Below are 16,888 nucleotides of genomic sequence, written 5' to 3'. Positions count from 1 at the left end.
AAATTTACCTCTCGCAATATTTTGTCTCTATATGTTTTATAAATCATACACGATATTACAAAAAAACTGAATATCTAAGAAAAATAATTCAACTGCATATGGCAATAAAAAAAGGCTATGATTATAGATAGAGTAAAATTTTCTTACAAAAATGATAAGGAGGTTTTCTGTCGATAGCTAAATATTCTTTACACGGTCATTAAAGTAAAAGGAGAAAAAAATTTCTCAGAGGTAGAAAAAAAATGCATGGACAGTATAAGTAAATTGATACTAAAGTCAAAGAAATATAAAAATTATATCATCAAAGATAGGGTTAATTTTTTTTCTACAAAAATCATAAGGGAAGTTTTCACGTATTTTTTGCACTGTCATTGAAATAAATATCGAGGAAATGTTTTTAGCAGTAAAAAAAAATTTGTGTGCATGCAATATGATAGGCTGAGAAAGAAAAAAAAATTCATAGCTTTTCTAACACGTTTATACAACAACGTTCGAACATATAGAACATAATTTTTCATGCAACTGAATATCTCAAAAATAAAGAGACTTGTCATAGATAAAATTATATTTGTCATTATAATCATGTCTATGTTATCATACAATATCATGATATTTCGTTTTCTTGGACTATGGTATCCTGAAGAAAATAATTTCACATGGAAAAGATTATTCTACAAATTTTATACAGCTTTTTTAGTATCAATATTTTATACACTTACAATTTCAGAAATTGTCAGTTTGTGTGGTTCACTTGATGACCCAAATGAATTTTCAAGTGCATCATTTTTATCAATAACAAGAGTTGTTGTTTGTTGTAAAATTTATAATATATTATCAAAAAGAAAATATATAATTCACATGATAAACACATTGGAGAATGGTTCATTTGAAGCACGAAATTTAGTTGAATCATTAATACAAACTCAATTTTCTCATAAAATTAAGTAAGTATTTTTTTTTTTTTTTGATTGTATATGAACACAAAATTGTAATGAGTTAATTTATTCAAATTAAAGGTTATTAATAATATTATATGGAGGGCTAATTGAAATTACAACTACTGCAATTGTTCACGCATCAATTGTGACAGATATTCCTAAACGTGTTTTACCATCTAAAGCATGGTTGCCATTTAACGAATCAAAACCAATATTTTACTGGATTGCTTTTATACATCAACATTTCGGTGGTTATTGTGGAGCTTCAATGACTGTTGCATTTGACACAATGCTAGTTAGCTTAATGATTTCTATTTGTGCACAACTAAAAATTTTAAAATATCGGTTTCATTATGGCCACAATACATTTACTAATGAAATCAAAAGTAAATCTGAAAAAAATTATCTCATTGATTGTATTGAGCATCATAATGCTATATATGAGTTGAGTTAAATATCAGAAGAAAAGAAAATATTTTTTATTAATAAATTTTTGATTACACTTCAGATTTGCTGAAATCTCAAATAAAGCTTTTTCATATTCAATATTTTTTCAATATTTTGCAAGCTCAATAGTATTGTGTGTAAGTTCATTCAAATTATCACAAGAAGAAGCATTTACTAAAAAATTTAATAATTTAATATTGTATCTTGCTTGTATGTTATCGCAAATTTTTATTTTTTGCTATTGGGCAACTCAAGTACATGTCGAGGTAATATTTTAATTAATTAATTTTAAATACAGCAATTTATAATAATTTAGAAATTTTTTTTTACTAAAATTTTTGAGTGTATTAATAAGTATTTTACGTTTAATATAACTACTTTAGAGTGAAAATATCATTACTGGAGTTTATGAATGTAATTGGTTATCTTTTTCAATGATTACTAAAAAGAATTTGATGTTAACGATGGTGCGTGCTCTAAAACCCATACAATATTCAAGTGGATACATTGTTAATTTGTCATTAACTGAATTTACCAAAGTGAGCATTTTTTAATTTTTTTTTTTCGTAAAAATATATTATACAATTTGTTTACTTTTTATGTAGCTATTAAAAATGTCTTATTCAGTTTATAATATTCTGCAGCAATCAAATTCAAAAACTCGATAGAGTATACATATATTATTCAATTAAGAAAAATATTGTTCAAGATGTTAATCGAAATAGTATAGAAAATAATTAAACTGACTTACTTTTTCAAACTTTCATGTAATCCATAATGTAATAAACTGATAAAAATTCGTATAGTATTGATAAATGCACTTAATTATTGATTAAAAGTATATATGCTTGAGAAAAAATAATTATACTTGATTCAACTAATATAAAAGGATTCGTTATAGGTCCGACTTGATTTTGCAAGAAGTATATTTTTAATAATGTATCAAAAGAATATTCAATCAAATTCTTCTTTTGGAAATTATAGAAATAAAAAAAAATTCTTTTTTTTTTTTAATTAATGTAAAATTATAATCAAACTATTTGTTAACTGTACGGAAGCGTATACTATAGTTTAAATTATTTGTATTGGGTTTTTTTTAATTTTACACAGTATGATAAAATTGTAAAAAGCTCTACTTTACCGATGAAAATTTAGTAAGATAAAAGATATATTTTTGCTGATCAACAGATAAATTTAAAACTAGATATTTCTGCATTTGTAGATAAAATTGTAATCTCCACTGAGTCGAAATTAGGCTATAAATTTAAATTCTATTGATAGAAAAATATTTAAATATGTATCAAACATCTCGAAAAAAAAAATATTCAATTTATTTGATATGTCTGACTTTACAACACAACTATGAAATATTGTCACGAAGTGACTACCTCAACTGTCGACGGATGACTGCAATGGGTTGCGTAAGTTTCATTCAATCGATAAAATTTTTTCCTAACATAAGTATAAGAAAGTTAATACATTTGAAACAAAATGTATCTACATTGAAATAAAAAAAAAAAAGTCTATCATTAGAGATGGGGTAAATTTTTGCTACAAAATTGATAGGGGAGGTTTCCTGACGATATCCAAATATTCGTTACATCGTCATTAAAATAAAAAGAGAAAAAATTTCTTAGAGGTAAAAAAAATCGCATAAAGTTTTACTTATTCGAATAGTCTTTACACTGTCATTAAAATAAAGAAAGAAAAATTTCTTCGAAGTATAAAAAATTGCATGGACTCTTAGTTATTCGATGACATGTACGACTGTATATAAGTAAATTTATACTCAAGTCAAAGAAATAGAAGCTATATCATTATAGATAGGGTTGATTTTTTTTCTACGAAAATCATAGGGGAGATTTTCCAATATTCTTTGCACTGACATTAAAATAAGTATCGAGGAAATTTTTTTTCAGAGAAAAAAAAAAAATTACGTGCATGCAACGTAATACTTTGTTCAACTGAGGCTTCAGAAAGAAAAAAATTTCATAGCTTCTCCATCACATTCATACACCAATAACCAAACATATAGAACATCATTTTTCATTACATATTTGAATACCTTAAAAACAAAAAAACACTCGTCATACGTAAAATTATATTTGACATTATAATCATGTCTATGTTATCATACAATATCATGATTTTTCGTTTACTCGGACTGTGGTATCCCGAAGAGAATAATTTCACATGGAAAAGATTATTCTACAAATTTCATACAACTTTTTTAGTATCAATGTATTACGCAAATACAATTTCAAAAGTTATAATTTTGTGTTCTTCATTTGATAATCCAAATGAATTTTCAAGTGCATCATTTCTATCAATAACAAGAATAGTAATTTGTTGGAAAATTTATAATATATTATCAAAAAGAAAATTAATAATTCATATGATAAACACATTGGAAAATGGTTCATTTAAAGCACGAGATTCAGTTGAATTATCAATTCAAAATCAATTTTCTTATAAAATTAAGTAAGTATATTTTTGGATTGTATTCGAATACATAATTGTTATGAGTTGAATTATTTTTATAAAAGGTTAATAATAATTTTATATGGAGGATTAATTGAAATTACAATTACTACAATCGTTTACGCATCAATTGTGACAGATATTCCTCAACATACATTAGCATATAAAGCCTGGTTACCTTTCGACATATCGAAACCAATATTTTATTGGATTGCTTTTATACATCAACATTTCAGTGGCTATTGTGGAGCTTCAATGAATATTGCATTTGACACACTACTAGTTGGTTTCATGATTTCCATTTGTGCACAGCTAAAAATTTTAAAATATCGTCTTCATCATGGCCATAATACACTTACTAATGAAATTAAAAATCAATCTGAAAAAAATTATTTGGTTGATTTTATAGAGCATCATAAGGCTATATATGAGTTGAGTTAAATATTAGAAAGAAAGAAAATATTTTTCATTAATAAATTTTTTTGATTACACTTTAGATTTGCTGAAATGTCGAATGAAGCTTTTTCATATTCAATATTTTTTCAATATTTTGCAAGCTCAATAGTACTGTGTGTAAGTACATTCGCATTATCACAAGAAGAGCCATTTACTAAAAAATTTAATAATTTGATGATGTATTTAATTTGTATGTTATTACAAATATTTATTTTGTGCTATTGGGCAACTCAAGTTCAGGTCGAGGTAATATTTTATATATATTAATTTGTATAGTTTCAATTAATTGCTACAAATAATGAATGTATTATAAATTATTGATAAAATCATTTTCAAAAAATTTTCATAATACAGTAATTTATGATATTTTAGAAACTTTTTTTGTCATAAATATTTCGGTGTATTAATAAATGCTTTGAGTTTAATATGACTATTCTATAGGCTCAGATTATTTACACATTATTTGTATGTACACAGTAAATTTATACACATAAATATTTTATAGATTTAATTTTACATATAAATATTTTACACATAATAATTTTTACCAAATATTTTACACATAAATATTTATGTGTAAAATATTTATATGTGAAATTAAATGTATAAAATATTTATGTGTCAAATATTTAGTGTAAATGACTATGTGTAAAACTATTTAGTGTAAATTATTATGTGTAAAATTATTATGTGTAAAATTAATTGTGTAAAACTATTTGGTGTACAAAAAGATTGTGTAAAATAAAAATGTGTATAAATTTACTGTGTACAAATAATGTGTAAATAATCATTGTGTACCCTTTCAATGTGTAAAACTAACTCTAAGCCATTCTATATAGAGTGAAAATATCATCACTGGAGTTTATGAATGTGATTGGTTATCATTTTCAATTAAAACAAAAAAAAGTTTGTTATTAACGATGGTACGTGCTCTTAAACCTATACAATACTCAAGTGGATACGTCGTTAATTTGTCATTAACTGAATTTACCAATGTGAGCATTTTTTTTATTATTCTTTTTCATAGAAATTCATTATGCTATTTATTTATTGTTTTTTATAGCTATTAAAAATGTCTTATTCAATTTATAATATTCTGCAGCAATCAAACACAAACAGTCGATAGTATATACTATTCAATTTAGAAAAATAATCGAAAAAGTATTAATAATAATTTGCAAACTTACTCTTTTAAGATTTGATGTGATCCATAATATAATAAACTGATAAAATTGTATTGTATTTATATATGCACTTAATTATTCTCTCAAAGTAAATGCTTGAAAAAAAATGATATAATTGTTAAAAGATCTACTTTTCCGATGAAACTTGAGCAAGATAAAAGATATATTTTTGCTGATCAGCAGACGTATTCGAAATTAGAGATTTCTGCATTTGCAGATAATATTGTAATCTCTCCACTGGGTCGAAGTTATGGTAAATTCAAATGCTACTAATATAGAAAAATATTTGAATATGTATCAAACATCTCGAAAAAAAAAAATATTCAATTTGTTTGATATGTCTGACTTTACAACACAACTATGAAATATTGTCACGAAGTGACTACCTCAACTGTCGACGGATGACTGCAATAAGTTGCGTGTGTTTCATTCAATCGATAAAATTTTTTCCTTACAAAAGTATAAAAAAATTGATACATTTGAAACAAAATGTATCTACATTGAAATAAAAAAAAAAAAGAGTCTATCATTAGGGATGGGGTGAATTTTTGCTACAAAAATGGTAGGGGAGGTTTTCTGTCGATATCCAAATATTCGTTACACTGTCATTAAAGTGAAAAGAGAAAAAATTTCTTAGAGGTAAAAAAAATTGCATAAAGTTTTACTTTTTCGAATATTCTTTACACTGTCATTAAAATAAAAAAAAGAAAAAATTTCATAGAGGTAAAAAAAATTGCATGGACTCTTAGTTATTCGATGACATTGTACGAAAGTATAAGTAAATTGATACTAAAGTCAAAAAAATAGAAACTATATCATTATAGATAGGGTTGATTTTTTTTTACAAAAAAAATCATAAGAAAGGTTTTCGAATATTCTTTGCACTGACATTAAAATAAGTATCAGGAAAATTTATTTCAGAGAAAAAAAAAAGAATTGCGTGCATGCAATAAGATACTTTGTTAAACTAAGGCTTAACAAAAAAAAATTTCGTATAGCTTCTCAAACACTTACATCTATACAACAACGTTCGAACATATAGAACAAAATTTATCGCCAACTGAATATCTCAAAAATAAAAAAACACTTGTCAATTGTCATACGTGAAACTATATTTGATATTATAATCATGTCTGTGTTTTCATACAATATCATGATTTTTCGTTTACTAGGAATGTGGTATCCTGAAGATAACAATTCCGCATGGAAAAAAATATTCTACATATTTTATACAACTTTGATTGTATCAATATATTACACAAACGCAATTTCACAAATTATTATTTTGTTTGGTTCACTAGATGATGCAAAGGAGTTTTCAGGTGCATCATTTATAACAATAACGAGAATTCTTGTTTGTTATAAAATGTATAATATATTATCAAAAAGAAAATATATAATTCATATCATAAACACATTGGAGACTGGGTCATTCAAAGCACGAGATTCAGTTGAATTATCAATTCAAACTAAATTTTCTCGGAAAATTAAGTAAGTGTACAAAAAGTATGTTTTTTGATTGTATATAAATACACAATTGTAAAGAGTTCAATTATTTATATTAAAGGTTATTAATAATTACATATGGAGCATTATGTGCAACTACACTTACTGCACTTCTTTACGTGTCAATTTTGGTAGATATTCCTCAACGTAAATTAGCATTTGAAGCCTGGTTGCCTGTCAACACTTCGATACCAATATTTTATTGGATTGTTTTTATATATCAACATTTTAGTGGTTATTGTGGAACTTCAATAAGTGTTTCATTTGACACAGTACTAGTCGGTTCAATGATTTTACTTTGTGCACAACTAAACATTTTAAAATATCGTCTTCGTCATGGCCATAATAATAATGAAATTGAAAATAAATCTGAAAAAAAATATCTAATTGATTGTATTGAGCATCATAAGGCTATTTATGAGTTGAGTTAAATACTAAAAAAAAAAAAAAAAAATAATCTATTAATAAATTTTTATTACACTTTAGATTGGCTGAATTGTCAAATGAAGCTTTTTCAAATGCAATATTTTTGCAATATTTTGCAAGCTTAATAGTATTGTGTGTAAGTTCTTTCCAATTATCACAAGAAAAACCATTTACTAAAAAATTTAATGATTTGATACTGTATTTAATTTGCCAATTGTTACAAGTATTTATGTTTTGCTATTGGGCAACTCAAGTACAAGTCGAGGTAATATTTTATATATATTAAATATTAATTTGTATGATTTCAATTAACTGCTACAAATAATAAATGTATTATAAATTATTGATGTAGTCATATTTTTTTTTTATTTTTTTAAATACAGTAATTTATGTGATAATTTAGAAAAAAATGTTTCATCATAGATATTCCGGTGTATTAATGAATACTTATGTTTAATATAATCATTTTAGAGCGAAAATATCATCACTGGAGTCTATGATTGTGAGTGGTTATCACTTTCTATTACTACAAAAAAAAATTTGATATTAACTATGGTACGAGCTCTCAAACCTATACAATATTCAAGTGGATATGTTGTTAATTTGTCTTTAACTGAATTTACCAATGTGAGCATTTTTTTTTATTATTCTTTTTCGTAGAAATTTATTATACAATTTATTTAATTTTTTTATAGCTGTTAAGAATGTCTTATTCAATTTATAGTATCCTGCAGCAATCAAATTCAAGAACTCGATAGTATTATTTAATTCAAGAAAAAAAATTTTCAAGCTGATAATCAAATAGATAATAATTCGCAAAAACTAAGCTGACTTACTCTTTTCAACTTTGATGTAGTCCATAATGTAGTAAAAGTTTATAGTATTAATAAATGCACTTAATTATTGATTAAAAGTAAATGCTTGAGAAAAAATAATTTGATTTATTTCAATTGATTTAAAGGGATGTGTTACATGTCCGACTTAACTTTGCAGGATTTATATTTATTAAGAATATCACCACGAAGTGACTACTCCAACTGTCAAAAGGTGACTGAAATGGTTGCGTGTTTTATTTTCCAATCAATAAAATCTACCTCTTGCAATATTTTATCTTCATGTTATATAATACATACACGATATTTCGAAAAAAAAAAAAATATCTGAGAAAAAAAAATTGATACTGCATATGTCAATAAAAAAAAGGCTATCATTAAAGAAAGGGTAAAAATTTCTTACAAAAATGATAAGGGAGGTTTTTGTCTATATTAGAAAAAAAATAAAAAATAAAATTCTTAGAGGTGACACGTATTTCATGCACTTTCCGTTATGCGATGAAATTGTGAATTCATACTAACGTCAAAGAGATAGAAACTATATCATTAAAGATAGGGTTGATTTTTTTTCTACAAAAAAAAATCATAAGGGAAGTTTTCGAATATTCATTGCACTATCATTAGAATAAATATCGGGGAAATTTTTTTAGAGGTAAAAAAAATTGCGTGCATGCTGTATGATAGGCTGAAAAAAAAGAGAAAATTTCATAGCTTTTCAGGCACTTATACATTGATACACATATAGAATATTTCGAACATATAGAACATGATTTTTCGTCAACCTCGAAAATAAGAGAAACACTCGTCATACATAAAATTATATTTGATATTTTAATCATGTCTATGTTATCATACAATATGATGATTTTACGTTTGCTCGGACTGTGGTATCCCAAAGAAAATAATTTCACATGGAAAAGATTATTTTACAAATTTTATACAACTTTTTTAGTATCAGCATTTTATACACTTACAATCTCCCAAACTATCAGTTTGTGTGGTTCACTTGATGATCCAAGTGAATTTTCAAGTGCATCATTTTTATCAATAACGAGAATTGTTGTTTGTTGTAAAATTTATAATATATTATCAAAAAGAAAATATATAATTCACATGATAAACACGTTGGAGAATGGTTCATTTGAAGCACGAGATTCAGTTGAATCATTAATACAAATGCAATTTTCTCAGAAAATTAAGTAAGTATTTTTTTTGATTGTTTATGAATACATAATTGTAATGAGCTTGATTATTTATATTAAAGGATATTAATAATTTCATATGGAGGATTAGTTACAATTACAACTACTGCAATTGTTTACGCATCAATTGTAACAGATATTCCTAAACGTGAATTACCATCCAAAGCTTGGCTACCATTTATCGAATCAAAACCAATATTTTATTGGATTGCTTTTATACATCAACATTTCGGTGGTTATTGTGGAGGTTCAATGAGTGTTGCATTTGACACGCTACTAGTTGGTTTAATGATTTCCATTTGTGCACAACTAAAAATTTTAAAATATCGTCTTCATCATGGCCATAATACATTTACTAATGAAAACAAAAGTAAATCTGAAAAAAATTATTTGGTTGATTGTATTGAGCATCATAAGGCTATATATGAGTTGAGTTAAATATCAGAAAAAAAAAAAATATTTTTTATTAATAAATTTTTGATTACACTTTAGATTTGCTGAAATATCAAATGAAGCTTTTTCATATTCAATATTTTTTCAATATTTTGCAAGCTCAATAGTATTGTGTGTAAGTTCATTCAAATTATCACAAGAAGTACCATTTACTAAAAAATTTAATAATTTAATATTGTATCTTGCTTGTATGTTATCGCAAATTTTTATTTTTTGCTATTGGGCAACTCAAGTACATGTCGAGGTAATATTTCATATATATATGTGGCATTCTTAGCCAAGTCACGGGGTTTGCGGCCTGACCCTCTGCGATTTTGCTTATTTTTTGATATGTTGTAGATTTTGGCCTGAAAAAAAACCCGTATTTTTTTTCTTCGATTTTGGCGCCACCATCAAATGATATTCAAAAGCCCCTTTTTGCTGAATTTTTATCACAGATTCGAGGATAAACAAGTATTTATTTAAGTTTCAATGGGAAGTATTTTTTCGATTTTTGAAATTTTGATTTTTTAAAAATTAATTTTATTTTTTTTTTATTTTTTTAGATAAAAATGAAATTTATTGAAATTTCCATTCTTTCAGTTTTTGAGAAACCATATAGTTGGTTTTTTCACTCGATTTGTTATGTGGTTTTCTCAAAACTAAAAGAAATTGGAATTTATATGAGTAAATTTCTTTTTTATTATCACATTTAAAAAATAAAAAATAAAATTGAGAAAAATTTTTCAAAAATCAAATCAAAATTGAAAATACTTCCCATTGAGTGACTCTATTGAAAGGCTTAACAATACGTCCTCAACATAAAAATCAAAAAAGTGGCGCTTTTAGATATCATGAAACGACGTCCCCAAAATTGAACAAAATACGGTTTTTACAAAATCTACAACATATCAAAAAAAAATTTAGGTACCGTCAAATGGTTTGGCTAAGATCGCCACATATATTAATTTTTATAATTTTAATTGATTGCTACAAATGATAAATTTATCATTAATAAATCAAATTATTTTTAAAAAATTTCTTCGAATCCAGTAATTTATGATAATTTAGAAATATCTATTGTATTAAATATTTCAAGTATAACTTCTTTAGAGTGAAAATATCATCACTGGAGTTTATGAGTGTGATTGGTTATCACTTTCAATCAATACAAAAAAAAATTTGTTATTAACCATGGTACGTGCTCTCAAACCCATACAATATTCAAGTGGATATGTTGTTAATTTGTCAATAATTGCATTTACTAATGTGAGAGTTTTTTTTAATATTCTTTTTCATGGAGAAAAAAATTAATTTATTAATTTTTGTTTTATAGCTATTAAAAATGTCTTATTCAGTTTATAATATTCTGCAGCAATCAAATTCAAAAACTCGATAGTACTATACATATTAATATATAATTTAATTTACGAAGAATATTGTTCAAGCTATTAATCATAATAGTATATTGAAAATAATTAGCAAAAAGCTAAGATTTTTAGGATGACTTACTCTTTTAAATTATTATGTAATCCATAATGTAATGAACTGATGAAAGTGTATTGTATTTATATATGCACTTAATTATTGACTCAAAGTAAATGCAAAAAAAAATGATTAGATTTATTTCAATTAATATAAACAGATTTGTTATTAGCCCGACTTTTTAGAAGTTATATTTATTAACAATATCACCACGAAGTGACTACTCCAACTGTCAAAGGGTGACTGAAATGGTTGCGTTTTTTATTTTCCAATCAATAAAATCTACCTCTTGCAATATTTTGTCTCTATGTTATATAAAACATACACAGTATTACAAAAAAAAAAAATGAATACCTGAGAAAAAAAATTAAACTGCATATGGCAATAAAAAAAAAGCTATCATTAAAGATAGAGTAAAATTTTCTTGCAAAATGATAAGGGAGGTTTTTGTCTATATTAGAAAAAAAATTTTAAAAAAATTCTTAGAAGTGAAACGCATTGCATGACTACTTATTCGACAGTATAAGTAAATTGATATATACTTTTACAAAAGTCCATATCATTAAAGATAGGGTGAATTTTTTGTACGCAGAGGTTTCCAATTTAATAACAGAATATTTTTTTGCACTATTATTAATATAAATAAATTGAGGAAATTTCTTGGAGACAAAAAAAAAATTGCATGTACTGTACAAATGTATTTTTTTTTTTTTCTTTTTTTACTAGATACAAAAAAATATATAGAACTCGTATTCATTTACTAACCACCTGAGTGTTAACATATATTTTTTCAAACTAAAGTTTTCTGTTCGTATTTTTCTTATCTTGAAAGTAAATAATTTTCATTGTCATTTTTATTCTTATCATGTCGATATTATCATACAATGTCATGATATTTCGTTTACTGGGCTTATGGTATCCTGAAAATTCAATCACAACGAGAAAACTTTTTTTTTACAAATTATATACTGGATTATTGGTAGTGACACTTTACACATTTACACTTTCACAGTTAATTAAAATGTTTACTTCTCTGGATAATCCAGATGATTTTTCAAAAGCATCATTTATGTCAATAACAATGACAGCAACGTGTTTTAAAGTTTATGATATGTTATCTAAAAAAAAATTACTAGCTCGTTTGATAAATACATTGGATAATGGTTCATTTAAATCACGAAATTCAATTGAATCATCGATACAATCTAATTTTTTTAATAAAATTAAGTAAGTACCATGCAAGTACTGTATGTAAAAATAAATGCATAATTTTTAAGCATTTTATTTATTTATAATTGTTGTGTATTGAAAAATTCAAAGTTTTATAAAATAATATAATTTGTCAAAGGTTATTAATATTTTTGTATGGAACGTTGAATGAATCAACAGCTACTACAATAACGTTAGCATCAATCATTCGTGATGCTCCTCAGCGTGCATTAGCATATAAAGCTTGGTTGCCATTTGATGAATCAAAACCAATATTTTATTGGATTGCTTTTATACATCAACATTTCGGTGGTTATTGTGCAGCTTCAATGAGTGTTGCATTTGACACAATGGTGGTCGGTTTGATGATTTCAGTTTGTGCACAACTAAGAGTTTTAAAATATCGTATTCATCACGGCTATAATACGGTTACTTATGAACAAAAAAAAAATTATGAAAATGATTATCTTGTTGACTGTATTCAACATCATAATGCTATATTCCAGTTGAGTTTAAAATTTGAAGTAATACAATCTTTTATTGAGGTTTTTTTTTTTTTTTAAATATAATTTTGATTTCATTTTAGATTTGCTGAATTGTCAAACTATATATTTTCAAAAGCTATATTTTTCCAATATTTTGCAAGCTCAATAGTGCTGTGTGTGAGTACATTCAGTTTATCACAAGAAAAAACATTTAGCAAAGAATTTAATAATTTAATTATGTATCTTGCTTGTATGCTATCACAAATTTATGTACTATGTAATTGGTCAACTAACGTACATATTGAGGTAAAATTAAAAATAGAATATTAATTATTTATTAATTTTTATTTATGAATGAAGAAAAAACAAATATTTATTGAAAAAAAATTAAATATATCATTTCTGTTTACCGTTGAACACAATTTATTCAGATATATGTTCGAAAAAAATTTAATAATTATAACTATGGTACTTTGTAAAAATAATAATACGTTTTTTATTTTTAATAATTATTATATATTTTAGAATTACAATAAAAATTTCTCAATAATCTCAATATTTTAATAATTATTATTATTTTGATCAACAACCCTAGAGTACAAGTATTGCTACTGGAGTTTATGAAAGCGATTGGCCATCATTATTAATAGGTTCAAGAAAAAATTTAGTAATAATGATGATACGTACACTCAGGCCGATACAATATTCAAGTGGATATATTGTTAATTTGTCTTTAACTGCATTCGCAAATGTAAGCATTGTTAATCTTCATTTATTTTAAATCATTCTAATAACTTTTTGAAATTTTTTTATTATTAGCTTTTAAAAACGTCGTATTCGGCATACAATATTCTCCAAAAATCTAAATCGAGAACTGAATAAAACAAGTGCTGATTTTCTATGTTTTGTTTTTTGAACAATGTTATAACGAATCATTATGTTTTTAATTTATGACGTTAATTGTGTATAATAATTAAGCCCTACAAAAATTATTGTTTTTTTCATACTTAATTACTCAAAAAAAAAATTATATTTTCAGTACACCTTAATTGATAATTGTATCACTCAAAATGTTAAAAAACTTGACGATTTATCGAATGTCCGACTTAATTCTGCAGAAATTTTATTTACTCAGAAGATCATCACGAAGTAACTACTTCAACTGTCAAAGGGTGACTGAAATGGTTGCGTGTTTTTTTTTTTTCAATCAATAAAATTTACCTCCTGCAATATTTTGTCTTCATATCATTTAAAATATACTCGATTTTACAAAAAGAAAAATATTGATACTGCACATAGCAATGAATAAAAAAAAGCTATCATTAAAGATAGGGTAAATTTTCTTCAGGCAAATGATAGGGGAGGTTTTCGTCTGTATATAGAATATTTTTTGCACTATTATTAAGATAAATATTGAGGAAATTTCTTGGAGACAAAAAAAAAATTGCATGTACTGTACAAAAGTCGTTTTTTTTTTTTTTTTTTTACTTGATACAAAAAAATACATATAGAACTCGTATTCATTTACTAACCACCTGGGTGTTAACATATCTTATTTCAAACTAAAGTTTTCCGTTCGTATTTTTTTATATTGAAAATAAATAAATCGTATTGTTATATTTATCATGTCAATATTATCATACAATGTCATGATATTTCGTTTACTGGGCTTATGGTATCCTGAAAATTTAATCTCAACGAGAAAACTTTTTTTTTACAAATTATATACTGGATTATTGGTAGTGACACTTTACACATTTACACTTTCACAGTTAATTAAAATGTTTACTTCTCTGGATAATCCAGATGAATTTTCAAAAGCATCATTTATGTCAATAACAATGACAGCAACGTGTTTTAAAGTTTATGATATGTTATCTAAAAAAAAATTACTAGCTCGTTTGATTAATACATTGGATACTGGTTCATTTAAATCACGAGACTCATTTGAATCATCAATACAATATGATTTCTCTAATAAAATTCAGTAAGTAACGTGTAAGCATTTACAATTATTGCGTGTTGACATTAAATTAGAATGTTTATATTATTATAATTCGTCAAAGGTTATTAATAATTCTGTATGGAACGTTGAATGAATCAACAGCTACTACATTAACACTAGCATCAATTGTTCGTGATATTCCTGAACGTACACTAGCATATAAAGCTTGGTTACCTTTCGACATATCGAAACCTATATTTTATTGGATTGCTTTTATACATCAACATTTTGGTTGTTATTGTGCAGCTTCTATGAGTGTTGCATTCGACACAATGGTAGTTGGTTTAATGACTACAATTTGTGCACAACTAAGAATTTTAAAATATCGTATTTATCATGGTCATAATATAGTTACTTATGAACAAAAAAAAAATTATGAAAATAATTATCTAGTTGACTGTATTCAACATCATAATGCTATATTCAAGTTAAGTTTGAAATTTTAAGTAATTTTTTATTAAGATTTTTTTTTGAAATATAATTCTGTTTTTATTTTAGATTTGCTGAATTGTCAAATTTTATATTTTCAAAAGCTATATTCTTTCAATATTTTGCAAGCTCAATAGTGCTGTGTGTCAGTACATTTAGTTTATCACAAGAAAAAACATTTAGCAAAGAATTTAATAATTTAATTTTGTATCTTGCTTGTATGCTATCACAAGTTTATATACTTTGTAATTGGTCAACTAACGTACATATTGAGGTAAAATTAAAAATAAAATTTTAATTATTTATTTAATATATAAATATATAAATATGGTACTTTGCAAAAATAATAATAAATTTTTTTTTTCTTTATTTTTATCAATTATTATGTATTTTAAAATTTAAAATTTTAAAATAACTTTTAAATTTTTAAAAATTTATTGTAAATTTTAAACTCCATTTTCTTTTGTCAATAAAGACAGAATAAAAATTTCACAATAATCTGACTATATTAATAATTATTATTATTTTGAATAACAACCCTAGAGTACAAATATTGCTACTGGAGTTTATGAAAGCGATTGGCCATCATTATTAATAAGTTCAAGAAAAAATTTAGTAATGATGATGATACGTACACTCAGACCAATACAATATTCAAGTGGATATATTGTCAATTTGTCTTTAACTGCATTCACAAATGTAAGCATTGTTATTATTTATTTTTTTAAAATCAATTTAATAGTTCTTTTAAATTTTTTTATTATTAGCTTTTAAAAACTTCGTATTCGGCATACAATATTCTTCAAAAATCTAAATCAAGAACTGAATAAAATAAGTGCTGATTTTTTTCTAATTGTTATGTTTGAAATTTATGACTTTATATATCAATAATAATTAAGCTCTCAATATTTCGCTATTTTAAAAAATTAAAAATTATTTAATCAAATAATATTGTTATTTTTTTTTATACCTAATGAATAAAAAAGATTATATTTTTTATACAATTAAACTGATCATTGAATCACTCAAAATCTTGAAAATTTTACAATATTATAATTATAATTTATGTAAAAATTATAGGTATTTTTTTTATTCGTTTAATTTTTGTTTTTTATTATTTAATTTTAAACTTTGTTTTCATTTCATCGGTGGCAAAACGCCCCCGGTGGCTCACAGATATTTCTGAAATATTCACCTGTCCAAAAAATTTGCACGCGAACGTTTCAAAAAAAAAAAAAATAATTGTAAAGATCAAAATGTACATGTTCAAATAAAAAACATATACAGGTACATATTTTTTTTTTTTTTTTCAAGAGATTGAGTGAAAAAATAAGTAGTATTTAAAAGCCTCAAGCTTTGTCGATTTTATT

At 24.6% G+C, this 16,888-nt stretch overlaps 2 protein-coding genes and 1 long non-coding RNA gene across 9 annotated transcripts in view; 2 read left to right on the top strand and 1 right to left on the bottom strand.

The window, feature by feature from the left end:
• LOC122851545 overlaps positions 1-11,576 on the bottom strand; it is a 44,037-nt gene extending 32,461 nt beyond the window's left edge. For 2 of the 3 annotated variants that reach the window (XR_006373695.1, XR_006373693.1), the window contains exon 1: positions 11,418-11,576. This is a non-coding gene — a long non-coding RNA (uncharacterized LOC122851545). Of the gene's footprint in view, positions 1-5,509; positions 5,900-11,417 lie in introns of those variants that run through there. The other variant, XR_006373694.1, reaches the window with a different exon arrangement.
• Positions 1-16,888, top strand: part of LOC122851540 (monocarboxylate transporter 2) — a 69,479-nt gene that overhangs the window by 42,082 nt on the left and 10,509 nt on the right. The window contains exon 1 of one of the 5 annotated variants that reach the window (XM_044150832.1): positions 16,175-16,217. The exons of the other annotated variants lie outside the window; for them this stretch is intronic. The gene's annotated coding sequence lies outside the window, so the exon portion shown is untranslated. Of the gene's footprint in view, positions 1-16,174; positions 16,218-16,888 lie in introns of those variants that run through there. 5 annotated transcript variants of the gene reach the window in all.
• Positions 6,636-8,196, top strand: LOC122851544 (odorant receptor Or1-like). Its single transcript, XM_044150835.1, has 5 exons — positions 6,636-6,997; positions 7,074-7,433; positions 7,499-7,703; positions 7,910-8,065; positions 8,134-8,196. The coding sequence occupies exons 1-5, from the start codon at positions 6,636-6,638 to the stop codon at positions 8,194-8,196; spliced, it is 1,146 nt and encodes a 381-aa protein (XP_044006770.1).

The sequence above is a fragment of the Aphidius gifuensis genome, linkage group LG3 (genome assembly GCF_014905175.1).
Source record: "Aphidius gifuensis isolate YNYX2018 linkage group LG3, ASM1490517v1, whole genome shotgun sequence".
Classification (NCBI taxonomy): Eukaryota; Metazoa; Arthropoda; class Insecta; order Hymenoptera; family Braconidae; genus Aphidius; species Aphidius gifuensis.
Note: the sequence above shows the minus strand (reverse complement) of the source record. Positions and strands in the feature narration are given on the sequence as shown.